We start from the raw sequence: 27,847 nt of genomic DNA on the forward strand, positions 1-27,847 counted from the left end.
ATATAACCGCACAGACACTTACATGTTGAAGCATGTGCACGCACGCAGGCAGGCATTTCCACAACTCTATAAAAATCAAACTACGTTTGGTTCCACTTCCTGCTTTTTGGGATGCAAACAGGAAAAAGAAGCATACATATCTTTAATGCCCCCCCCCCACAAACACACACCATTGACCTTAACCCCACCCAACCCCCTCCCTGTGACAACGTTTGTCCACCTGTCCACCCCGCCTCAAAAGACACACACCACCAACACCGGCACATCATGCTGACACTGTCAACCCACTGGTGATTCCCAACATACAAGGTGAACAGCAGCAGTTCCTCCTGTTTTGCATTGAGAATGTTTTTTTTTTGGAGCTTCTTTCCTGTTGTTGTGCAGGATACATGGGAGTTGTAGTTCTCTATATAGGGCCGAACAGTTCAGTGAAGAGATTCAGCCATTGGTGGTATAAAGTCTTGGTACGCTCATGCCGTTACATAATAGATGAGGGCAACGCAAAAAGTGTGGGAAGGTAATTGTGTGTGTGTGTGTGTTGTCTGTAGCCTATTTACTGTACCAAATACTGTGTGTGTGTGTGATGCTGATTGTGTGTATATATGCCTATGTACACGTATCTATAAATATGGTACCATATCAGGAACCAAAACTGCGAGCATATGTGTCTGGGCATGTGGGAGTGGATGTCCATCACTGTATATTGCTGTTACTGTCGGTCCCATTGGGCTCTCCCATGTTCATGCGTCCCATCGACAGGCCCACGCTGTTGACGGTGTCACGGCGCGGTGGCATCCTCTCGTTGATCCGGTCCAGACCTTTGGCCTCCTCAAAACTGCTGATCCGATGCTGCGGGGAGAAGCCTCTGATGGCTGTAGAGACAGACACAAACACACACACATGCACGCAGGCAGAGTTAATATCTCTGCCAGAATAGTTTGTAGAATCTTGTGTATCCAAACCCATGGAAGCTTTGAAGCAAGAAATCAAAGCACCATCTGTTATTCGACGCATTCATTCTGATTGAATTTACCCTTTTCATTTGAAGAACCATAAAGAACAATTTGACCCCGATTCTTTAGCTGACAGTCGTTTCGGGTTTGGATAAACAAAGTTCTCTCATAGACTCACATGGACACTACAAACTCCACACACATCAGCCAGAGTTCATCTGTTGTCTGAATGCTGAGCTAGGATTAGTTTGACCTTGCGGCTCACAATGAAAGGGATACTCAGTGCAACCTGGCCATTGATCCTAGATCAGTAGTCTGAGACACCTGGTGGAGAAGCTGTTACGGGACACAGAATATGGAGGCACGGCATAAATCCGTAAGACACCCGTGTGATCAGTTTTCTGACAGTCAGCCGTTTGTTCAAAGCAATTTTGACTTTAAACTTTTGAAAAGTTTTCTTACAACTCACATGTTGTGTGGGGGGGTTTGTACTTCAAGTTAGAAGATAATTAAACAGCTCTAAGCTAACATTAGCTGTAACATTTCAGTACTTGTGTGGGGGGCAGAACATGCTGCTGAGCTGAGTCTGTGATTCTTTGTTAACCTTTAATCTGCACATACATGTGCACATTTAGTTCTGTCTTTTATGACGGACAGCTTTGTGTTCAATCAATAACATGCTGCTGCACTAGTAAATATTTCACTAAGGGGAGAGGCCGGCAACACTTTTGAACAACGGCAACTGTCATATTACCTTTGCACACATACTCACAGTATGCCACCGCTGTGTTGGACCTCTAACAACGCTGCTACAAATCACATTATGTGACGGGAAAACATAACACACCAGAGACCCATAATTTATTTGCATAAACAAATTATGGCCTGTACTTCAGGTAAGCCAAAGACAGCACTAAAGGTACAAACACAAAAGAGGACTATTGTCTGAAGCGTGCAGACTCGTAACGAAGCCTGCAAGTATAAACACTAAACACAAGCGCCATGACCACAATCTGTTCAGTAGAACCTGGCAGACATGTCCTGATGGAAAATCATCCAGGTGTGTTTAAAATATAGACATGATGCCAATCAACCTCAATAAGCCTGGAAATTCATATGTGTGGTAAAATATCTCAAACCAGCATTTCACAGGGGTTTCAGCGACACTAACCAGCCGCCTTCAGCTAAGGACTCGCCACAGACTGCATGTCACAGCATTAAAGACGACTTGAAACTACGTTTTTAAGGCTCTTGTCTTCAAATGCTAAATCTGAGATGCTATTAAAAAAAGAAACATGGGTTCGGATTACATACATAGAGTTCTGCATTCCTTAAAAGAACTACACATGCCATCAGCACAGACCCTGTATCACACCACCTGTTATCATCAGCTCTGCGCTTAGGTCATGTGACCATTTACTGAAGGAGGCTGGAAGCTCTGTGAAAAGCTTATTTTACCACAGATGTAAGTTGTAAAAGCTTTTGTTTTTCAGAATATATGAGATTTTTTTTTTTGTTTGAATCAGGGCGGGTGACTCATGTTCTGCCGTAGCTTGTAGAGAAACAGATTGATTGCATGTTCAGATTCTACAGAACTACAGCACTTATAAAGACAAAAACTGTAACACAGTCTATAAGAGGTTTGAGTGACCCTGGCCACCTTTACAACACCCACTCCCACCCACAGCCCTGCTCTTCTTGTGTGTGTGTGTGTGTCTATATGTGGGTTTAAAAAAAAGTCTTTCATGTGGTGCATCTGAACAGGATGTGGGTAAAACATTGTGTGTGTTCCAAAGAAAAGGAAGGAGGAAAGATTGTTTTCGTTTGTATGTTTTAATGTGGTGGCTCAGCGTGCAGCGGTTTTAGGCTTTGCTGTTAGAGCTGATGCAGTTAGAAGAGCTCTGTGCATTGTGGGTAAGGCAAATCTATGACCTTATGAGCATGGGTGGCTGAGAGCGCAGCCATGCTGCACACATCCGCCCACGCACGCCCACGCACATGTGCACACATGTGCACGTACACATACACGACACAATCACACAGTGAAATGAGTGGGATTTTACCTTCGGCGTCCTTAACTGTCTCGATAGCTTCTATGGCCTCAATGGTAGCTGAAGGATGGGCAAAAGAAGAGAAAGAAAAGGAGAACAGGAAGAGAGAGAAGATGACAGAGTCCCAGAGAGAAGATGAAGTACAAAGAAAGAGGGAGGAGAAGGAAAACGAAGTGAAGGCTGAAACATGCTTCTGTGTAGAAATGTGTTAACATCTTTGCTTCAGGACGCAAAGAAGGGAGTGCATGGGTGAGACCAAAGTCCCAGTTTAAGGAACCAGTATAGGACATGTAAGAGATGCTCATGACAATGAAGTATGATATTCAATTAGGTTTATCAATAAAAAATCTGAGTGCGGCCTCCCAGAACACAATAACAGGAGGTTGGGAGGCTAAGAACATGTACACGATACTGCAGCTGTGTAGCCTTTGACCTGGATTCCAACAAAGCAAATTTAACGCAAACATTCCTCTAAATATTATGATAACTGCATTATAATGTACACTCAGATTCTGGTCATACATACTGTATGTTGAGATGCTTGTGATACTCAGGGGCATGTTTCAGGCTTTTAACATGTGAGGCCCTCAGAGCGGCTCTGAGACCATGGCAGGCTCAGAAGGCACCTGGTGTTAGCAGTAGCTGGTGTTAGATCAATACACACACACACTCTTTCAGACAGATTAGCTGTACATGGTCTCTCTGTCTGGCTGTTTTTTTTTTGTGACTTCTGGTCATTCTCGGATTTTTAGTCCTCTTTCACACTCACTCACACACTCATATACACACAAACAACCAGCAGGCTGTTAGTATCCTCAGCGCTGGCGAGGTGAGGTGGAGAGAGTGAGTGAGTCAGTGAGGCAGAAGGATGAGAAGAGGAAAAAACAGCAGTCGAGGAGGAGAGGAGTAAAGAGTGCAGAGAGGAACCCGAGGATGATCCAAAGCAGATATTTAAACTGTCTGCATGTTCCTGTGTTTCTGTCTTCAGGGTTAAGTTGGAGTGTGTGTGTGTGTGTGTCTGTGTGTGTGTGTGTGTGCCAGTGTGTGCAAAGCACTCACCACTCTGCAGGGTCTGTTTACCCCCAGACAGCACTCCACTGGGCAGCATGCCTGTAGGAGTCAGTCCCTTCAGGGTCAAGACGTTCTCACTCTCCTCCCTGAGAAACAGGAAGAGACGGGATGTGTGTGTGTGTGTGGATAAAAAAAGAGAGTTACAGAGAATTACACACTTCTTCATATTGTGCACATGCAAACGCACAAAGTTGAGGCTTGGAATAAAAATGCAGAACTAAAACAATGGGGATCCGGTGACAACTTATTTCTGCAGTAGTTACAGGAAAATAAAAATTAGACCCTCCCCCAAACACACACACTCACACACACTCAACCCACCGTAGGACAGAGAACATTTTGGCCATCTTCCCAATGGCTCGGATCTTGTTTTTGATCACCTCTTTCCTTGCTGCTGCTGTGCTGGCTGTAAAGGAACCACAGGCACAAACTCACCCCAGCACTTCATGTGTACAGTGCTTGCAAACAATATATGGTTTAAATCAGTGACTTCAGTTTGAATCTGCCTGTTTTAACTTGACTGTTAGGAGGGTTTTTACCATCGTAGATCTCATCTCCATCATTCATGAGTTCATCATCAGAGCAGATACTCAGAACGTTTACCAGCATCTCAGTTACTGCAAAACAAACATAACATAATATTTATGTTATATTCACATATATCCATGTTTTTTGAGCTGCCTGTGCAAAAACGCATGTTGAACAAAGTCCTGCTTACAGATCCACTCCCACGGCCCCCTTCACAGTCTGATAATCATATGAGCTGCAGCCCAATATCCACCAAACCCAGATAAGCAACTGATATTACAAAATCTTAAAAAGACGTCTAAACTCTTGTGTTGTTTTCATTTGAGTGTATCTGTTTACCTTTTTCTCCTACAAAAGGGAGCGACCACGTGAAGACGTCCATGAAGTTGGGCAGCCAGTACGGGTGAGGAGAGCAGTTGAACTGACGGATGTTCATCACGTTGTTCTCGTACTTCAGCACCGCCGCTGGACACCCAGACAGGCAGAGGTTAGTTATTGTTGTTCAGATATATGAAAACAACATTCCCCTAAAGCTATAATATAATATGTATTTATGTTAAAAATATGCTTCATGCATGTAGTGCAGTCATCTATATCAAGGTCCCTGCACCACAGTGCTCACAGCATTCTGTGTGTGTGTGTGTGTGTGTGTGTCAGACCTTTATTGTTGTAGACATCCAGGTAGTTTGGAGCGGAGAAAATGGTGATGAGGGAGGGGAAACCTGTAGTCTGACTCTTCCTGTACATGCGGTACCTGAGGAAAGAGGAGACGAACAAGCCGCCCACGTTACAGCTACAGAAATAAGACTCCACATTGTGAATGGAAAGTAAAGATTTGCTTCCAGGACCAGACAGGGACTAGTTTAAGGCTAGACAGCCACACATTTCAAAACAAATGGAGCAGGAAGAGAACAGCATCTCTGTCATTGTGAGAAGATCTGTTTATTAGTCATGTACAATTACTTTCATGCATGTAAAGATCTGACATGAATATGAACACACTCACACAGACCCCCATTACATTGTGCTGTTAATGACATATAATAACATATATAACAACATATTCACAAATTTACCTCATACCCGTAAGATATGTTGTCACCTTTCAAGTTAAAACCTGTTTAGTTTTGCCCGTCTGCCACCGCTTACATCACTGTATGATGTCACTGTTCTTGATTACACATAGTTAAGTTTGAAATGAACAGCTGCTTTGTTCAGGTACAGCAGCATGACCCACTAAAATGGCTTCTTTTGACCATCCTTTGGCACTTGGACGATTACCCCTGGACGATTACCCAGACTACTCATCTGCATGACAGACAAAACACTGTTAATGGGTTCACCAAACAGCACACACGGCAGCGCAGACACTCAGAATAGTGCTGCTTAATTGCTGCATTATATCTAGAGGATTTTCACTGAGATAACAGATGCCAGGAATGGATTTGTGGGTCAGGAAATTGTGTTTTGCCCTCCCCTGTTTTATTTAGACTAGTAGTGCAAACCTCACATGGCTCTTTGCTTTCCTGTGCAGTTTTCAGGAGCTGAGTTCGTTAACCTGAATTCTGTCTAAGCACAGTCAAAGAAACTCCGACAACACAGTGGAACGGTGACAGGAGGTAAATTGTGGAACCTCTTTTCATCTTCCAAGAAAAATAACAACCGATGTCACTCAACATGAAATGTCAAGGTGCACCATTAAATTAAAGCCAAAAGAATGACTGAGCCACCACAGTCAGTCAGCTTACCCAGCATCCTGTGCTTCATGTGCTCTGATGATTGACAGTAGGTTGTTGGTCTGTAAGAACTCACACACTGCGGGGTAACTGAGGACAGAAAATGTGAACGACAAGAAAAGTGAGGGCATCTAAAATGAGGCAATGGAAAAAAAACATACAGTGCAGGAAATATCCACAGTGACCCAGAGAAACACATTACATATCAGACATGTCATATGTTATTATATCACGGCTGTTGTGAACCACAAACAGATGGAAGTGTTTAAGTCTAGGAGTAGGCCTCTTGTTTTCTAAGGTAATGTCTGAGTGAGACCAGCAGGAGGCATCAGTGAGGACAGGCAGGCCTCAGTGCTGTGGGGGCTGAGCATACACTAGTTGGTCAATTGATGTTGTGTCTTCTAAACATAGAAAATCAGCGTGTTAGCCACAGTCACAACACTGACGTCCACACATGAGGAGCACAACCATGACTCCATTTCCATTTTTTTAATTCCATCTTTCATGTCCTCACCACCTCTCCTGTGTTTCTCTCCCTCATTCTCTCCCTGTGTCTTAATATCACTCCATATCTGGCAGGAGTAGCCTGTCGTCATAGCAACAGAACCGTGCAGTCTCCCTGGGGATTGTGGGATATCGTTTCATGCTGAAACAGAACTGTGTGTGTGCATTTGTGAATGTGCTGTTTGTGTGTTTGCTCTTACACTCAATGTGTGTGGTGTGTGTGTGTGTGTGTGTGTGACATGGCCAAGATTTTCTGTCTCTTGCACAAATCCTAGTGATTGTTAGTAGATTTTGGATGTGGCATAACCATACAGGAAGCATCTCTCTTTCTCTCAACATCCCAAACCAATAGCTCAAAGCCTGTCTAAAACTTATTACATTCCTGAGTTGTAGATGAGCTTCACATCTCACTAACGGCAGGCACCCCCAGGGCGTGAAGTGACAAAAACACATTCGAAAACGTATCTTATTATTGGTAATTTTACTGAATATTGTTCCTACTGTGTACTTTTGTTTTATCTCTGAATATTGCATTCGCTGTGCCTTGTTTGAATATCAGGTTAGTTCATATCTCTGAGCTTTATAAGCACAGGGCTCTACAGACTATAGTCACTCCAGTTCAAGTTGCTTTCCCTCTAAAAGAAACTGTCAGGACTCTTATGTAATATTTCCTTTTGTTGGTATCAGCACGGCGAGTTTGTACCTGTAAAAATAGGAGCAGCCTCTGACTGTGTTATGGCCAAAGTACTCCTGGGTCTTCTCATTGCCAAAGTCTTCCAGGGGGTCTGCCCACAACAGGTCACACATGGGTCCAAATGCTGGGGGCTCCTTAAACCGGTCCAACTAGGACATACAACAAAAACACACATAAATATATCAGCTCAGAGACACACACATGCTCACATGAAAGCAGAAACACACACAAGTGCACATAGTATAAATCAGAGGAGAAAGAAAGGCACACACACACACACACACACACACACACACACACACTGTCAGAGCAGAGCATCTCCATGGCAACCCTCACCACACAGGAGGGAGAAGATGTCACACCAGCAGATTCACCATGGAAACACTGCCATTAGATGAGGAAGTGTGTGTTCTCATGTCCCTGTGTTCATGTGCGTGCCTTTGTACTCTGTAGTGAACTGTATACATTCACGCAGGGCTTCTCTCAGCGGTTGTATTTACTGGTTTTCGAACGCATGCTGTTTTAAAGTGTGCATAGATGTTGCTGCGTGTTCATCGCAGCTGGTAACTCTGTTTGAATGCTGCTTATGAGTTTTTTTCCCCTAACCATAAATAAATGCTTTTAAATGAAGGAAGCAGCATGTTGTGCATCATGTCGGCTGATGTGATAATACAATCCTCCTTTTTACTTTTAAGCAGATTTATTTAGGCTGAAACATGACTTTATGATCCCTAGTAGTCAGGAAATGTAATGAAAACCTGTTTTGGTTAGTTGTCAGTCTGCCTAAATATAATAAAAATAGAAAGATGTAATTAATACATCTAGTACTCAGTTAAAAAAATGTTTAATTAATGCTTAACAATAATAATGTATACTAACAAACTTTATAATCAAGATATCATTTGATATTTTCTATGTTTCTTTCCGGTGTGCACAGAATAATAATTTAACTGTAATATTAGCCTAAGTTATGACGCATTACAAAAATGAGAAACTACAGATTCTTCCTGTTTCCTATGTGAACAGAATATATATACACTGTTGCATATAAAGTTGGAATAATTTTGTTTTCAGACACTTTACTCTTTATTCCTATTATTTAAATTTTTACTGAAGTTTTAAGAAGATATACACTATCTATATACTATAAAGATACTATATGCACTTTATCTACCAAGAATAAATCACTCTGTCACAATCATTTCATTACAAGTGGTAAAACATATTTTATGGGCAAATGTATGTAAATTAGCATAATGTGTTTTTTTTTTTTGCTAACAAATATTAACTTAGCTAAACGCCATATTTAGTGCTTGGTTGTTTGTAAGCATTAGTTGACATTAGTTTAAATTGTGAACATAATAACAGCTGAGTCAGAATTAATACATTAAAAAATTGGGGTTACTAAGTTTACATCCACAATGGTCATGATGTTCACACAGAAACCCATTTGTCAAATATGGAGGAAAAGACCTGAGCCTACATATTAACGTCAATAACTGAATGTTGGCCAGGGAACAATATTTAGGCTGCTTTATTCATTAAATAGTTATTATAGTGTGCATGCATGTACCTTCTTAATGTCGTCCAGTGTGTGGATCTCTGGTGAAAGCCCCCCATGCACACACAAGAACTGCTGGTTCATCAGGGCTGCCAGGGGCAGGCAATCAAACGCCTCCATGCAGGATTCATACACCTGTTCTGAGTACTTGATCTTACCTGGAGGTGGGAGGGGTGGAAAAAGATATTTTTAAGACTTGAGAAAAAAAGAAGTATCAGAGTGTATTTTGAAGTGCTTTAAACAGCCACCAGTCGTACAAATGTACAGTCAGTGCCTGTCACTGTGCTTGTGATGTACACATATCACACACAGACACACTGCTACCTGGAATACAGGGAACAAACACGCAGCCTTTACATGGGCTGATGTGAAGAAATCAGCCATCTAAAGGCTTCAGACTGCTTCCACTAACAACATCATTTTGTTCAGTTGGGTGTAAATGTAGGATTTTCACGTTATTAATTGATGCCTCCATCTCTTCCTCCCTTATGACCTGTTTCTCTCTTCTCTGCTGACTGTAGCAATATCACCATGGCCTGCATTTTGCCTTCTCCCAAAGAGACAACCTTGTTTTGAGAAAATCGGTCATTTCAAATTTGGACAGCTAGCTATCATTGGTTCGTATTCATCAACGTAGATTGACCCAACAAGGACGACAAAGAAAACTATGACTCCTCCTCCTCACCAAGAGATAAAAATGTTTCATGCCTAGTTTGTATATTTTGAAACTGTATTATTTGCATTAACAAACATCCTACACCCTACAATCATTTAATTATTGATCAATGATCAAGTGTGTGATAGTAATGACATCACTTTGAGACAAAGGAATTTTAATTTAACTCCTGAAGATGACCAGCTCTCTCCACCCAGATAAAAAAACCCTCCTTGAGATAAAACGTCTCACTTGCTTTGCTCATCAGACGTTCACAGCAGATCAGAAGAGCACAAAGAACACAGACTACAGGAGACTAGACCTCTCCATCTCTGACCCAGAGACTGGCCCAGTCTTAGAGGGAGACACCCTTCTAGGGCCTTTTTTAAGCGTGGGCCTGGCTCTTCCACAGAGCCATGTTATTATGTTATTATCCATCAAGAAAGTACGGCCGCACCAGCACTGAGGTTCTGCTCTTTGAGCATCCAGCTCTACAACCTTCTCTAAGTAGGCTAAACCTGCACTTTGATAAGGGTTGATGTCCAAATAATTACATAATAACTGCATCCTCTCTATCACCATCACTCCAACATTCAATTATTCTTTTATTTTCTTAATTTTCATTCCCACTTTGTGTACATATGTTCATATTTACTCTGCATTTAATCTCACATTTATTATGTAGTTAATAAATACATCATTCTTTAGACCAAGTTGAGTGATTCAATTGATTCTTTTAATAATATTTTATTAATTTGAAGTATCACGGTCCCAGGCCGAGCCCTGCAGGCACTGCAGTAATTGTTGCCTTGTGAGTCTACCCAAACCTTTGTACGCTACATAATGCTGGGTTTTTATTCAGAAATACCACGTTCCAGATACTGCTGAAAAATTACAGTATGCGTCTTATTATAGGCAACATATGGAGCCTCAGACAGTTGTTTATTCAGTGAACAAAATCTGACCCAAATATGAGGCAGCGTAGAGGTGTCACTGTAAGGCTGATGTTTGTTTTTGTTTTTTATGAAAAGCTCCTTTGATTTTGCACCAATATCAATAACAACATCCGACATCCAAAGTTCACACTTGGGCTAAACAATACATCTGATACAAAACAGTATCACAGGATTAAAATAACTGAAAGGAGAGAGGAGGAGAGAGACAGAAAGAGAGAGAGAAGAAAGGATTTAAGACGAGCGTGAGCAGGGAGGAGGGAGGCGAGAAAAGAAGAAGAATCATTTCATAAAGGGAGAAGAAGAGATATTGATGGGAGGAGACAGGAGAAGGAGGAGAGGTTAAGACAGGCAGGAGATGACGAGGGAGGAGGGATGGGGGAAGGAGAATGAGTGTGAGGACATGAGTATGACACATACACAAATCAAAGCCAGTATTGTGAAGTACCGGTACACAGTAGCCAGCATTTCTGTGTGTGTGACAGAGAGGGGTGTGTTTGTCAACCTCTCCATCTGCCTCGTGTAGAGCAAGAGCTCATTATTGCCAGTCCACCAGTTGTCAGCTCCTTCCACACACACACACACACACTCAAACATTTATGAAGACACTTGCAAACGCATGCAGTCATAGAACATGCACACACTTGTGGTACACGCTTGCACACACACAGCAGATGGTAATTGAGGGCGACCACTATTCGCCATGAGCACCAAGGGAAATTAGCTTCCTCGTCCCTTGGCCAATCAGACACAGAGGAGTAAGTCCCTGAGCCAATCATTAAGGGCCAAATTAATTTGCTGCTAATCACCCATTCTCGGACAGGACACGGAAACTTACTGACTGTCAGATGGAGATGGAGATGGGGGGAGGGATGAGAGAAAAAAGGACAGCAGTGTGGGAAAGAAGGGAGAATGTAAACTGCCAGGAACAGAAGAGGAAAGGGGGGTGGGGGTAAGGAGTAGGAGGAGTAACAATCAGTCAACATATTGATGACCTAAAGACAATTAACCTGAAGCAACAGATGAGAGACACCTCATATGTCAACCAGCAACTCAATACCACGTCTTCACTGGCTTCATGTTTTCAGTCCATTGAATGGCTATTATCAGTGCCATAATTACAGCATAGGGTCCTCCACTAGCTATAAGTTAGGCCAGAAAGTAAATAACAGGGTAGGACCCTATTAGCCATATGTATATTTACTGGGATGGTAACACTGCAGTTCCATTTTTCAGGGTTACAGGTGGCATTAAAAGCTGTAAACCTTGTTTGTCGGTTAAGAACATTAACCTATTGAAATATAGTCTGAAGTCTGATATTTATTCTTCCTATTCATATGATTGACAGGCTCTATACTGCCACTGTGCGCGTGTAGTCAAATCTATTTGTGAGGATTCTTGTTTAAAAACAAATGTGCTGGAAACATGAGATTTACAATGTATGTTATGTCATGCATAATGAATGCATCTGCAGGTTAATAAGGTCTGCTTAGGGGTTCAGAGACACTGTCACAAAGGTAAAGAGGGGAAAAAAGACACAACATGTAAGTTGGGGGATGAAACAAAGAAGAAACTCACATTCTTGTTTGAAGGTGAAATATTCTGTCAGATGTCTACATTCATGGTTTCCCCGGAGAAGAAAGAGCGTCTTTGGGTAGAGGATTTTCAGTGACCACAGGTACAACACACACTGAATGGTCACCAGAGGGAAAAAAGTATGGAGAATTTGTGTTAAACAGACATTTAACAACAACAATCACCTTTGCAGCAGTCGTCAGAATGTCAGGTAAATGTCACCTGTTTGGAAAGATATCTTCTTCCCCATGTAAAAAAAAACACATGTGCAGGTACATCAGTTTTATTGTTATTGGTGTGTGTGTGTGTGTGTGTGTGTGTGTGCTGTTGTAGTTTAGGTTACTCTAAACAGTCATGTCTAAATGGGCTTTGGATGCAGGACAGACTGTCATACCATGTTGGCCAACAAGCTAACAAGTTGTGTTTGTCAAGCAGCTACTTTAAACAGAGCTGTTGTAATGGTTAACTGTGTAGTCACAGCAACAGCTCTCAACTGCTCGGGTCATAGCTAAGCCTGTACTGCAAGTGCCAAAATATTAGCTTTAGAGGCTAAATGAACAGGCTATAGCCAAGGCTTCTTAACCTGAGAGAGGTGAGGTCCTCCCTGTCCTGTAGGACCACTGTTGGACCTTATTGGACCTCATCAATATTGAGAGATAACTGTATCTCCTGTTTGATTTGTGCAATATGTGTCAAGGGTTAGGGTTAGGATTTTCACCTGTTAACACCTCTATGCCATGATAACTGCTTTGTTGATGACATACAGTAAGAGCGCTTCACAAAAGCTTCTAAATGGTAGACTACTTTATTATAAGTTTATTGCTCTCTGCTAATTCTCACTGTGTGCCTCTAGTCTTTTTGAGAAGTTAATTTTAGCATAGCTTTGTGTTTAGAATAAAATAATACTTTATTAACCACACTCACACACACACAGAGAAATGGACTTCAAGTTCATTCAACAGGAGTTTGTTCTGGGATAAATTGTTGTTGAATGAACAGCTATTAGCTGAAGAGTGGACTGATGCAGAAGGAAGTGCTTCAGTCTAATCCTGGTAAATCTTGGAGCACTGTATTTCTCTTTAGACCTGTTCAGGTCACATGATTAGAGACTGTTATTGGTAGGTCCTAGCATGTTGTTGAGGTATGTTGATAAGGTTTTCCATGTAGTTGCTCTATAATCTTTCACATTTTCACCTTAAAGGTGTAGGACAGACACTTGCACCATGTTGTATTACAACACTGTAGAATGCTCAGTATCACACAGTCTTTACCTCCACCACAGATCTAACACAATGGAGAAAATATTCTTTGTTGTTTTTTTTAGTGATCTTTGTTTAAAGACACCACATACTAGTGGAAACACATTTTTCTGGGCACAGCATTACTAATAAATAATTGTATGAGGCAGAGTTAAGAGTCATTTCACCGTCAGTTCCCTTCATTAAACTCAAAGTGGAAATTCAAAGCTCAACACAGAACCACGACGGAGCCGTTACTGTTGTAGGAATTCCTTCCCCGAACGAACAGCTGAAATTAATTGAGCTAGAAGCAAACAGATCTTCACTCTAAAGATAGACACAAACAGGATTTTGACAGAATCGTCCCAATCAGATGGTGCTGATTAAGTTTAAACGAACTGAAGCCAGCTGTAGCAGTGCGTGACATCTGAGTCATCCGACATGTTTCTGTGAGTTAACCCTACAAACAGCTCAACAGAGGATGTTCTCTCACCTTTACACAGTATCACCCCTGCTCCACTTTAAGTCCCCTGCTTACGTGCCCTTGAAATGTGTTACGAAGGTGGCCTGAATATTGCTCCCTCAGCTCCAAACTCACTCTGTGTCAGTGACATATCCCATATGCCATGGTGACTCAACACGCTCCTGTGCTTTTATTATATTATGGATTCGAGTCACAGTGCAATTACAAAACTTTAAGAATCAAATTCCAAACATGTGGGTAGTGTCCTCTCATCTTCCATACACATACTTCAGTAAAAACACTGACCTTGAATCATGTCTGAATGAAAGCTGATCTCACTGTCCATGAATTTCAAAACCTGTGTGTGTATAATCAGGCACTGGTTGCTTTGTTGTGAGTACTAATCACAGGTACAGTTATAATGCATTATATCCAGCACAGTGTTGTAACTGTATGCCTTAGTAGTTAGAAACCTTGCCTCAGGAAAAGTGTGCAATTAGACCCTAGGGGAACATCAGTTGCTGCAGACACATGTTTTAGACTGAACACACGTTACCGTCCTTACCTCGATACTGAAGTAGCCCCTGTCCACATAGTCCCCTAGGAAGAGGTAGCGCGTGTTGGCAGGAGAACCTCCCACTTCAAACAACTTCATCAGGTCGAAGAACTGGCCGTGGATATCTCCACACACTGTGCAAACAGCACACAACAGTGACAGCATTATAAAAAATGTTAACATTCAAACACGCTTCACTGGCTCCATATGGTCTGATTCACATCTGCAGAGTTGTATCCGTCCCGTCTGCTGATCCAGAGGCATCACTCATCTGTTTACTATTTCCGATCCTTTTGTATATAGACAGTAATAACACTGTTATTGTGGTTATAATATGAATCCTGTAGTTTGATTTTTCTACAGGGGCCGTATATAAAGCAGGTATATAAAAGGATTACGTGCATACTTTTCTTATTTACTTGACTGTTACTGTCTGCTTTCTTCCTTCCAGGATGGTTCCATCTGCACACACTGAACACTTCATACTTTGAAACACCTCAGGACTGTCTGCCTGTATGGTCTGCCAGCATATATCTTACCAGCCGCATCCCTCACCATCTGACCAGCCTCTCCTTTCACTTTTAGTTGATGTCATCGTTCCCCTCCGCAGCCATTTTACGATAGCCTTTTTTTTTTTTTTTTGTATCTGCCCGGCTGGTTACACATCTGTCTGTCTGTCTGCCTGCCTGTCATGTTAATGTCTGTTTTTTTGTCTACTCATAAGCGTTCACTTTAATTTGAAGTGGGAATTGGGAATGCCAAATGGCATGGAGTGAAATTGAGCTGTACCTGTCTGCCTCCTCCCTGTCCCAGAAGCCTTTATGTGACATCCTAAAAGCCTGTCAGTTCAAATTTCAGCCATCCACCTGCCTGTCTGTTCACAAGTAGAGATTATACAAAGACCCCATCAAATACCTCCTTAACATCACAATTAGTTCAGTCCCTCTCTATGTGAATTTTTCCCTTTTGAAAGAATTTTGCAGCTATTTCCATGACTTCTCCTGCATGTGTTTCTGAGTCAGAATCTGTAGCAGTGGAGGAACCGGGCAACAGAGATCAATATGTTGCTCATTGGGAATAAATAGGTTTGAGAACCTCTGCTCTAAGCTGCTTATGATCGACTGTCTCTCCATCTGCCTGTCTCTCTGTCCTCGTCCCCGGGGATCTGTACCTGTGAAAGCTGAGCGATGTTTCCACAGTGCGTGGGCACAGCCACCCACTCAGAATAATCTCACCGCTCACATTTGCATAAACACGCACAAACACACACACAGACAGATACATAGGTATAATAACCCATGCAGAGTCAATAGGTTGTGAGTGTCTGAGTCTGCCGCCTGCATGCTTGTCTGTCTTCTCCGTCTCAGAAACCTGTTTTCCATTTTGTTCTCCATCGATCCCGATCACCATCTTCTCCTCCTCCTAACATTCTCCTCACTTCATACCATTTCCCTGGCAGGGGGAATACATGCAGATATTACCAAGGCCAGTGACTGCTATTGTGAGGTGCCTAAGTGGCAATTGGTTCTCTCAGTGAAGTGCGACCGAACAACAGTTCATATTAAAAGGGTGGCAGATACATACGGCAGATTAATGAATCGACGAATGGATTCTGATTAAAACATAATTACTGATCTTTCTGCATTTTCTCCACAACTCCGTTCCTCCATCGCTCTCTGTTTGACTCTTCATATTTGTGTCCTCACTGTGAAATCTCTGATACACGCACCTGTCACTACATTTTAAACATGTCGGTTTCTGGTTTGGAGTTTCCTTAAACTGAGCTTTGCAAATAAATAGTCGGACAGCAGGAGCGGTTGTGGAAGTCCCAATTACTAAAATGTATATTTATTTATATTAATACATTTAGAGTGACATACTAACACAGAATCTTAAGCTGTGCATAGTTATACTGTTTTTTCCTGAACTTAGGGTTTGCAGGTTTTTTTTAAATGCAGGTACACTTATTATGAAAGGTCATTCATTCCCTTATATTGTCAGTAGATGAGTTTTTCCTCTGTTGCATCATGTCTAATATCTTACATCAGTACATATCTTTATCAGTACATAGTATTAGTAAACAGCAGAGAGCTGCATGTAAGCAAGTGATTAAACTTTTTTACTTTTAGAGTGTAAAAAAATGCACTGGGCCCTTTCACACTGCAGATAATGATAGATATTAGTGGGTCTTAGTGGGTTTTTTGTCTAGTATGAAAGGTACTTTTGTGACTAATTTCCCATGTGCTCAACTCACCTGTGTCTGTATTGTTTACTGTTTACTTTACCCTGATCCAGTGGAATGAATGTTACTCTGGCTGAACAAACATAGAGTGGTGGCTGTTTTCATCATAGTTTCACTATAGATGCCACCAAGGAGAGCAAAATAAATACATTCACTTCCCTGACATAAATTTAGATAAACACTGATATTTCTATCAGGTCTGCAAGGCAGACATGAAACCTGTCATGAACTAGCTTAGCTTAGCATTCACACTGCACAGAGAAGGAAACGGCTCTGGTGTTATGCGCAGGCTTATTGTTCAAAATGCACAAATATGTAAGGATAAACTGACCATTTGTCCAACAAAGGTATTTAGATGACAACTAAAGGGTCCATGAGATGTGTTTACACTTACATGGTAGGTGCTTTTAGTATGTAAGCTAAGCTAGTTTGTAGCACCATAATGAAACAGACATGAAACAAGCTTCTCTTGTCTATCTTCAGATAAATGTGTAAATATTTGCCAGATTTTGAAACAATCAGATTTCAAGTCCAGCTTTCTCTCCATTTTCAGACAACATACCCGTGACTGGCGCCTCGATGTCCAACATGGTGCGCTCCTGGCGCAGGATGGCAGCGCCCTCATCGATGATGCGCAGGGCCACAGCCTCCTCGAGCCGGCCCTCCTTCGTGAGGTGAGCTTTGAGCAGGTCCACCCGCGGCCGGCCCTCGGCGTCAAACACCTCCTTCATGGTCAGCCGGTGAGCCAGGGGGAAGGGGACCGCTGAAGAGGATGAGATGGAAGTGAGGAGAAGAAGGATCGATAATGGAGGGAGGAGAGGGATAAAATAAAGGAGATATTTGAGATTAAGAACAGCAGGGTGTTGTGGATGGAGGTGAGTTTAATTATGTAGGAAGTGTGAGAGGTTGATGCAGGAAATAAAAGAGGAGAATGCTAATTATACAATGTGGATTTTGATTTATTGATATTTCCTGTATTAGTCCTCAAGCTTGCCCACAGTTGTGGAACCCTCAATCTTATCCCGATCACACTTGTGCTGCAGGATTTGACTGTACACTGTGTGTGTGTTATGGAGGCTGAGGCGGGTTGTGTTGAAGCAGGGGCTGCCAGAGTTATCAGGGCTGCCTGCCTCTGTTCTGCAGTAATGTCTCTCTGCCTCTGTTCTGCAGTAATGTCTTTCTTACATAATGAAGGCCCCCAGGGCGCTGCTGGAGAGGGGGGTTGACTGACGACGAGGGTGATACAGCAAGAGTGCACAGCTGCACGTGAGGAGGCACATACACACATAACTGAGACACGCACACACACACACACACACAGCATCTTCACTAACAGGCACAAACTCAGTGGCAAGAATCAAAAGGCAGAGGTGCAGAGGTGCAGAGGTGCAGAGGTGCGTGCGTATATCATGTATGGCACAATGGCCTCAACACGCATTGTCGCACATGTGTGTATGAGCAGCGGTACACACACATACAAGCTCATAAGCGGTATTGTTATGTAGGATCCACAGAGCCTGTTGGAGCCCCACCAGTGCTAACACAGATAATGGCCTAGATCACACACTAAAAACTAGGCCTGGCTCTCTCTCTCAACACACACACACTGTCACTTTGTCTCTGTTTTGCACTCTCTCCTCTTGTCCCTTCTCTGGTTTTTTTTTTCTGTTTTTCACTCGTCTTTCTCTCCCTCTCTGGTTCCCTCTCTTCCTGTTGCTGTAACAGGCCACAGTCTCTTCAGCACGCTTTCACACCGATCCATCATTACAGTTTAATGTGATACTCACATTTTATTTCATTCTTACAGTTAAAGAAGCTCAAAACAAACATGGAAACTGCACATTTTTTCCAGCACTGAACGAGCCACTGTAAGGAGAACTGAAAACGTCACAAACAAAAGTAAAAAATATGCCTGTTAATTTATGCAAATTTCAAATAATGCAATTATTTTGCTCTCCTCCACAACTCCTCCAAAAGCCCTTCAACTTAAAATGTCTTCTTCTGGGACACAATAACCCACACCTGACTTCATTTTTGGATGCCCTAAAGTATCTTATGACACCTTGAGGTCCTATAAGATAGCTGCTGTTACATTCTGGACACTTTTACATGCCTGAAGATTGAATGCAACACATGAGAGCACCCTGAGACATCCCAGGACACTTCCAGCTGCCAAGCTACAGGGTCTGTTTTCCATTGATTGAGAACAGTGGTTCTACATGTTAAACCCAGTTTTGCATTACAAGTTAAGGACTGATTAATATTTTAAAAAGGTTTGTGCACCCCAGGCTGTCAGAGAACATAAACCAGGAAAAGAATTACTCATGCATGTTGGTATTTGTGTGACTTCATATTTATTTATAAAAGGGAAACAGGGACAGCATGTGGCTAAACCTCTCTCTTCTTCGCTGGTATATACTGTCCTGCGCTATTGTACTGCACCACACTGTACTGTGCTGGACTGTGCTGTGCTACAAAACGTACTAATGCTGCTACATGTCATAAGAAAAAGAAAAACGCAAGCGCAGTAGAAAAGGGCTGCAATATCCGTTTGAAGCCTGCACATACACTCACACTGTGTATGTATAGTTCTGGTTGGAGGTAAAACTAAGGCCTCAAGTGTGTGTGTGTGTGTGTGTGTGTGTGTGTGTGTGTGTGAGACAGAGAGAGAGGGAGGGAGAGTGTGAAACTCGTAAATTGTGAGAGGAGTGTAAAGTAGGGCAGGTATGAGAGAGTGGAGAGCAGCAGAGACACAGAGCTTGGGGAAAGGAACTATACTTGGGAAAACTATACTTGGTAGTTGGGGAATAGCGAGCGGAGAGGTTCAGCACCAACACCATGCAAACTACCTGATGACCGACCTTGCACCGTCCACTCATCACGTGGACGGTGCAAGGCGAATACTACTGGATATCAGTCCTATGTGAGAAGTTCAAGGCCGAAGACAGAAAGCTAAATTATGTGGAGCCCATGTCTTAACTTATTTCAAGGTGCTGGTACAGCTCTCTCTTCCTCAAGGAGATTTTGTTAGAAAGCCTCAAGATGATATTATGATTCAGTATACATTTTCAGGCAGTATATCACAGTATTTGGTACTAGGCTACAACTTTTTATTACATATAACCAGCTTGCCACCTGATAGAACAGATAGCTCTGACATGCTATTATAATGGTTGCCATGTTAATATTGCTGCTAATCACATGTGGACTTGATAAATACACGTGTGTACTCCACAGTCATTTGTAGCCACCCTATACTGCAAACAAATGACTGATGTCAGTGTGTTTTTCAAAAGTATTTCTGCCACTTTGCATTGTACTACTTTCAATTGACATATGCAGACTTGGTGTACAAAAGTGTACATGTTCACAATGACGGTGCTAACACGGTGATGATAGAGAATAATGTCCGATAGGGCCGGAGCCACAGGGTAAAATAAAGCTTGAATAATAAAGCAGGAAGCAAAACAGCAAGTTTTCTAGCCCAGTGAGTCCTGAGTTGAAATTCTAAGTCAGTCAAATCAAAAATATAATTACAGTTCACAGCTATCTGTAGAGCTTTTGGTCATCAGCACATTTGTCAGCACTTGCAGTATATTTTCAATGTGTAAACCCACTGTGCTGTGACCTGCCTGACACACACAAGGCAATGCCACCAACCAGGAGGGACTTCACAAAAAATCGCTTTTCAAACTCTGTATGAGAAAATGCTATTTTGGTTCCTTACAAAGGATCATTATGTGCCATTTGGTGGCGACGACAAAAAAGACTACAAATTTTCTGTTACTACTTCATTCACTGTGCAGAGTAGGTTCAAGTGTTCTTGAGCAGTCATTGTGTGGGACCGTAGATCAAGGACTGTTTTCTTTGCAACAAAAGTAAAGGAAAATCAGCCCATCTACCACACTGAACTGCTACTGAGCAGTCACTTTCATTATTATGTCAATAGTATTGAAGCCTCTGATGCCTTATCCTGGTCTTTCAAGAATTTCCTCTGGGATTAATAAAGTTCTATCTTTAGTAAGAAGTTGTGTAATTTTGCTTTAGTAAAGTTTGTAATGCTGCCAAAGTCACCGTCATCTGTCATCTATCTTGTGGTATTTCCCAGATATTCTCATTTTTCATGGTCTCAGTGGTTGAATTTTCCTCTGCAGTACACAAACTTCATGCTTCTCCACAATGAAACTTGAAGCATGAAGGTGATTCTGACACTCCTGCCTTACTTTATATTTTTCAGAGATAACCTTTATTCTTACACAAAAATCTGACCATGACTGACTGTTATCAAACTACAAATCAAGCCAATTTCATTTATCGTGAAGCTACAGTGCAGAACTTTTGTTTCACTGAGTAACTACACAAGCTCTGATGATAGATGCCAATAGCTGCACCTGCCTCTGATGGCTCTCAGAATACAATACAATACAATGTAACAGTGGGACAGGCTCAGCCTGTGCTGGTCCACTACCTCATCCCAGGATACATTTTCTTAGTAATATATGACATGACAGTCACCTCCATTATTTTTATGGAGATTTTATAGAGGTTATTCCATCTCCATCTTGGTGATGCTCCTGACTTCAGCTTGGGCAAACCAGTCATTTCTAGTGACCATAGCAGTATAACCATACTGATGTGTTGTGATGAACATGAGCAGTGGCTGTCACCTTGCACTTTGCCAGTCTGCAGCCTCACCACTAGATGTCCCTCAATCCTACACAGTGATCCTTTAACACTCAAGCTACGCAAAGCTTGGCTAATAGCTAACAGGTAGTACTCTATGGTGAATTATGACATACACCTAGCAGTGTAAAAACTAAATGTATCAGCTTCAAAATACATACTCAAAGGACTGCAGCTGAACAACACTGGCACTTCCATATATTTGCAATGTGAAGTGTCCTTATAAATATGTAAGTGGATATAAAGTGGCGAAATAGAAGGGTGAGTTCTACCTCAGGCCTCCTGCACAGACATCAGCAGTGTGAAGGTGGTGTAAGCTCAGACCTTAGATGCTTCGCTCCTTAAGTAAAGTGGTGGTTGGTAGTATTTCTGTCAAATGCTGCTGTAGGACACTTTAACACTTTGTGATACTGCCAAGCGTTTCAACCTTGGGAGGGAACCTTGCCTCCTGACAGTACAGTCTGAGCTGTCCTCAGTCTGAGTACGAACAGTAACGAACACAGTGAACTCCACATTCTGGAGGCATGTGAAATGAAAAAGATGGTATTCATCCAGAACTGTCTTCATCACTGAGGCACCCAATCACACGATGCATGGGCTGCATGTGTGAGGTGAGATGGACCCAACCAGTGTGAGATAGGCAAAGAGGTGAAAGCATTTTTTGCTTCATTCTAATGTACTTTGTTCTGTTTTTGTCTTTTGGCACACTCTCCACGGCCGAAGTCCCCGGTGAGGAATTTATTAAGCGCCAGAGCTGCCAGCTCAGCCAAAAATCTCCACATCACAGAGCAGTGAGAGAGGGGGGGGGGGGGGGGGGGGGCTGAGAGAAAATCTATGACATAGCTTTCAACCAAATCTCCTAAATTTGTTTGGGCTGGCCTAATAGCCTAACTGGAGCAGAATCTGATCTGAATCATATTGTTATTGTGTGCATCATCCCTAATGGCTAAAGTTAATTATGGGGATATTTCATCAGTTTTAATAACACAGGGAAGCCATTCACAATCAGAGAGGATGGTGCAGGATGCAGGAAGTGACAGCAAGCGAGAACAGACAGATTGCAGAAATGACAGTAGAAGTCACACATGATCCATCTGTCCTCATTTGTATCTTCCATCCAATATGAACAGGTATAAAGCAAAACAAATGTGTCTCTTTTAATTAAGTGTGCGTCACGTCATTGAAGAAAAGGTAAACATGTCCACAGAGAAGAGACACTTGTCTATTTGTGCTATGAACCTTTGAATCACAGTGCAACACTGTGCCTGCCCAGACAGCATCTGTCCAATGGTCATCTGGTGACATCGACCAGGGCTGAAGCCATGCATGTGTTTGTATGTTAGATATGTTGCCCTCTACAGGACCTCTAAAGAGAACTCTGTTACAGAGACACACCTCCTGAGATCAGCTGATCCCACCTCCTGTCTCTGCACAAATAAATAGAGAAAGACACGGATGAAACAATAAGAGCAAAAATCAGGGTGTATGAGAGGTGCAACTGCTCACACACACAAATATATCATATATATACAGTGTGTATGTGTGTGTGCACGACTATGTTTGTCTACCATCTTTGACCCAGATCAGCTAACACAGATTCACAGGTCTTTGAAGGTGGTGGGGGGTGGGGGGGGGGGGGGACTAACGATACGTTTGAAGTTGTTCAATTAATGCACACTACACACAAGAAGGACCATCTGTGTACAGATACACACACTCCAACAGAAACAACGGCCCATCCCCTCACAGCCTGTCCTCATTAGACAATCCCCCTCTCACTCTCTCTCGCTCTCTCTCGGTCTCTCTCTCTCTCTGGAGTACCTCCTCTATAAATAGCCCTTGCCCTGCCACCCTCCCCACAGGGCACACAGGAACCTGTCAAGGTGGGACCCCTGGCTCATAAGAGTAACACCAAAATTCAACACACACACACAGGGCTCCGAGGGAATGGGACAGCATGTTGCACTAAAAGGAAATATGCCCAGCGAGCCCCAAGCCTTGCCAGAGGTGATGTGTGTTTGTGTGTGTGTGTGTGCATGAATGCATACATGCATGTCTCTCCACTGCTCAACCTTGGTGGATACTCTTGAAATATTTATTAATGTATTAATTTGTTTCTGAACATCTTGAACAAACATATGTATCACCTTTGCACTTTCGAAACATGGCTGACATGGACTACTGTCTTGTTGTTGAGCGAGTGAGCGAGGCCTTTGTTATCCTAAAATGCTATAGCTGCCTTCATGAGGACATATGTACGCATGTATTTGAGCCGTTTTTTGTTCCCTCTTTAACTATCAAGCCAATTAGCATACTGCTACTTTTCCTAAAACAAGACATTTGACATAGCTTTCACTTTTCTCTTCTAGGCTAACATTCTGTACATACAGTATGTGAAGCGTTGCAGCGAATGCGTTAGAAGTGGCATGTATAGCAGCTCTGTATGGGATGGAGCAATGTGTTTGCTTCACACACAGAAACAGGTAAGACAATACTCCAATCCACTGACTACAAATATATAGTACACTTGTGAAATCAGATGCTGAGGTCTGTCTGTATTGTACTTTTATTGACAGTGGTCAGTGTCTTTTCCCTTTGACTTAGAATAAAACAAAAACATAACTCACTGCCCTGGGCCCTAGGACCTTAATATGTGAGCATCTATAACAGAACTCTCCATCAATTCATGAAGCTGTAGCCTCAAAATATTTGATATTTATCTCTGATCACGTTTGTCATGGTGTGACTGGTCATGCCAGTTCCGATAACAACAAACTGCCAGTGGGTTCCAAGCTCTGCAAGTGTCCCAGTAAGCCATGAAAATCAGCCAGCATGCACAACACCAGGGTCCTGGGACTAGCTGGCATATGGAATACCACAAAAAAAGCACACAAGTCTCTGCCATGAAGATGGTCTATAAGTAGATGTGCTTTACATCAAACAATACTGTGTGCATACTGGATTAGGAGTCAAGTATTGACCTATATGTCAACTCACATAAATTACAGAAGAAACTGATTATCAAGGAATTCTAAATTGACATTTATGGTCATTTGTTGGACGAAGAGGGCTATAAAGACTAGTTAAGTGTATGTGTATGTGTACAGAGGTCATTTCATTAACCGTACACATGCAACCACCACTGCTGCTGCAAATGTTCACATTCAGCATGAGTTGTGTTCTTTACTGATTTGTTTGTCCTATCTGGAGCTACTGCACCAGGCTTTGCATGACATGGCTTAAGTCAGTCCAGATCTGCAGCATAAAAATGACCCCAAACATGTATCCCATCTTCAGCCACAAGAGGACAAACTACCCCCCCCACCACACACACACACACACACACACACACACCACCACCACTATTTTGAAGCATCCTCAAGATAAATGTTGAAAAGTTGCACCTCTGCTGACTCAAACATGTCCCTTGTCACCAGTGGATAGTGGCGCAAGGAACAGCATCATGGCCCCTACACTATGTTCTCATCTCATCATCTTATCACTTCTGGCATGAGAACAGCACTGACTGTTCTAGTCTACATTATAAACAATTCACAGGACATATTTGGTAGCGACAACTTTACACAGTTACAAAGCTAAGCCTTAAAGGAAAAATATTTCGGTTGAGAAGCTGGATTTGACACACACACACACACACACACACACACACAGGAGGGTTTGCATGATAAGCAATAAAAAAAGCTACTGAAGTCCACCAGTTATGTCAAAGGCTGCTGCACATACAGTATCCTGCCATTCAACACTGTGAAATGCTACTTGTCTTGTATGTGTTCCTCTCTTTCCTCTGTGCCTCTCTTTTTCTCTCTCGCTCCAACTCCTTCACCTCCTATGTGGCCGTGTCACATTCTCTCTTTCCCTCACCTCGCCCCCACACTCTCTGTCCATTCCTCTCAGTATTTGTCCTTTGGCTCCTTCTCCGTGCTCTTCTATCAGCAGAACATTACTGAAATCCATAACGTGGGGAAGTACCAGGCACAGTTCATCTGCCAGATATGACTTCTCCCTGACTGACTGATGCCCCTGTGCCTCTGCAGCTTCATTCACACTGAATCATTCTCACCTGACTGATGAATCACTGTGTTTGTGAGAGAAGAGCGGAGATGTATACTGTGTGTGTGTGTGTGTGCATGATGGATGGACCATGAGGATATAGGTCGCTTAGTTTATTCCAGTGTTTGCTACTGAGCTCCTGTGGCCCAGCTGCATGAGGACACACATGCAAACAGAAGTGAAGATGTAAAAATACACACATTAGGTGTGGAGCTGCTCATTTGAGAGTAAAGGTGGATAAGTGATGGATGGATGGATGGATGGGGGGGTGGTCACTGTAGGAAGATCCAGATTCCCTATATCACCGCCCCTGTGTAGCTGAACGCATGTAGTTTCATACAAAGACGCACCGACATATGCACATGTAGTCCTACGTGCAAAAACTGCAAGTGCCCTCACGCCCCCAGCCCACCCCACCCCTCCTAAGCACAGAAGCACGCACGGAATACCGGGGCATGCCCGAGCAACGCATCCAACTGTCAGCTCCGCTTCTTCCGGCAGAGAGACCTTGTGAGTTTATTAAGGGGAGAGACAGTCAGCCAGGCATCGCCGCATGTGACAGGCTTGTTGTGACCCGATAAGCACGACAATCTGTGCAAGCTCCGCGGATCATAACCCGAGCGGAGAACCCCTCCTCATGCTCCCCTATAGCCGCCCACGCGTAAAAGCAGACACATACATGTTAAATACATTAAATATCCCATAACCCAATGATGCAATAACACCATTAGAGCGGTATGCATCATCCTCACCAGGCAATTGCCTCCGATACGCAGCTCAGCATCCCTAAACTCCATTTTGTCTCTCGTTTGACACTCAGGGAAACAAGAGAGGGAAGCCAGGAGTCGTGGAAGAACTAACGATACGCAGGAGAATCAGAATCTCCCTCTGACATTCAGGGCCTTAATGGGAAAAACGTTGACTTAAGAGAGGCTCGTAGATCCATCATTTTTAACGTCACATCACCGGGGTGAGTTCATCACATAGGCCCGTGTAATTAAAACCTAAGTCGCAGGTATGAAGGTGCGTGCTCGGCCTGTCTAAGTTGTCAGTCTACCTGCTATTCAGACCGATGAATTATCCGACTTTGGTTCAGATTTGACTACGAATAAAAACCAGATCGCTAATATAGGCCAACATATGGATGTATAACGGGCACAGAGGCGCCACTATAGCGTCCGGCTAGACATAATAGTACAGGCAGAGTAAATAATATGACAGAAAGCACAAAAATCCTTGAGCGTCTCTGATAAGTCCCCCCGTAGCATCTTACCCTCCCTCTCCCCCTTCTCCCTCCGTACATCGTTGCATACATGCAACATCATCCCGTGACACCAACCACATCCACAGCAGAAGCACAACACCAAAGACCGCAGGTTATGCGTTTCGTGTATTTACCTTTATGTCTGCCTTTCGCTGTCATCGTCACACTGCTTGATGTTTCATTGGAACAAGATGCTCATCTCCCTCTCTCCCTCTCTGCTTTTCCCTCTCTATCACTCTCTCGGTTGTGTCTCTGTAGGGTATTATTCAGTAACACGAAACCACCGCTAGGAGCGGAGCGCGTATGGAGCTCATGCAGCACGGGGTGTCGCACAATTGCTTTGGTTATACATAGAGGAAGAGACATCCCCCCTTCAGAAAATGGGGTAATGCCTCGGTGAGGGGGTGAATTCTAATAGAATAACGAGGGAAGACCCTGATTATGGCGTATCGTGCTGGATACCCCCCCTCCTCCAACCCATTTCCCCCCTCTCCATCACCACCTCCCTCCCCAAAAGGTTCAGAGGCACATGCATGCTGACTCGCCAGCCAAATATGCTCATTTTATTATAAGGTGCTATCATAATAACAAAAAAGGATGGACTCAACAAAAAAAACGTGCGAATAAGAGACACTGGTGCAACGACAGGATGCAAACTGAAAACAGCGATGAGGTACAGCAGAATTATTGGCACAGAGGAGCTCTCACTGGCCGTGCAGGATTTGGCATGCCTACATTTGATCACCCGGTCGGCGGGACTTGCGGTGCAGTCGGACATCCTGGAGTCGGGACGGGTACAGAGCCGAGGGGGGGGTGGGGGGGCTCTCTCTTCTGTCAAGGGCCGAGATTGTGGTGTCGGGTCCTCCGGCAGGCGTCGACAATATACGCGGGTGCTGGGTGCTTTTCTTGCTGCAGTAGTGGCATCACTCGGTGGAGTCTCCGTGCTCTCTCAGACGGGGGAAGCCTGCTGCTGCGCCTGCGGTGACTTTGGGGGAGGATAGGCGGATACCTAGCTGCTGTTGTGGCATGCTTGGATCCCGAATTTGTGT

At 43.1% G+C, this 27,847-nt stretch overlaps 1 protein-coding gene across 3 annotated transcripts; it reads right to left on the reverse strand.

Annotated features, from left to right (window-relative positions):
- Nucleotides 1–220: 220 nt before the first annotated feature.
- Nucleotides 221–27,796, reverse strand: ppp3cb (protein phosphatase 3, catalytic subunit, beta isozyme). 3 transcript variants are annotated; one of them, XM_028415927.1, is made up of 14 exons: nt 27,534–27,796; nt 17,343–17,543; nt 14,548–14,672; nt 12,285–12,396; nt 9,111–9,256; nt 7,547–7,686; nt 6,352–6,429; nt 5,263–5,357; nt 4,943–5,068; nt 4,615–4,692; nt 4,397–4,481; nt 4,064–4,161; nt 3,017–3,064; nt 221–872 (listed from the first exon to the last, which is right to left on the reverse strand). In XM_028415927.1, the coding sequence occupies exons 1-14, from the start codon at nt 27,574–27,576 to the stop codon at nt 694–696; spliced, it is 1,554 nt and encodes a 517-aa protein (XP_028271728.1). In that variant the 5' UTR covers nt 27,577–27,796; the 3' UTR covers nt 221–693. The 3 variants fall into 3 exon arrangements, with proteins under 3 accessions (XP_028271728.1, XP_028271729.1, XP_028271730.1); XM_028415928.1 differs by lacking the exon at nt 27,534–27,796 and adding an exon at nt 26,933–27,044; XM_028415929.1 differs by lacking the exon at nt 3,017–3,064.
- Nucleotides 27,797–27,847: the final 51 nt, after the last annotated feature.

The sequence above is a fragment of the Parambassis ranga genome, chromosome 10, assembly GCF_900634625.1.
Source record: "Parambassis ranga chromosome 10, fParRan2.1, whole genome shotgun sequence".
NCBI classification, from domain to species: domain Eukaryota; kingdom Metazoa; phylum Chordata; class Actinopteri; family Ambassidae; genus Parambassis; species Parambassis ranga.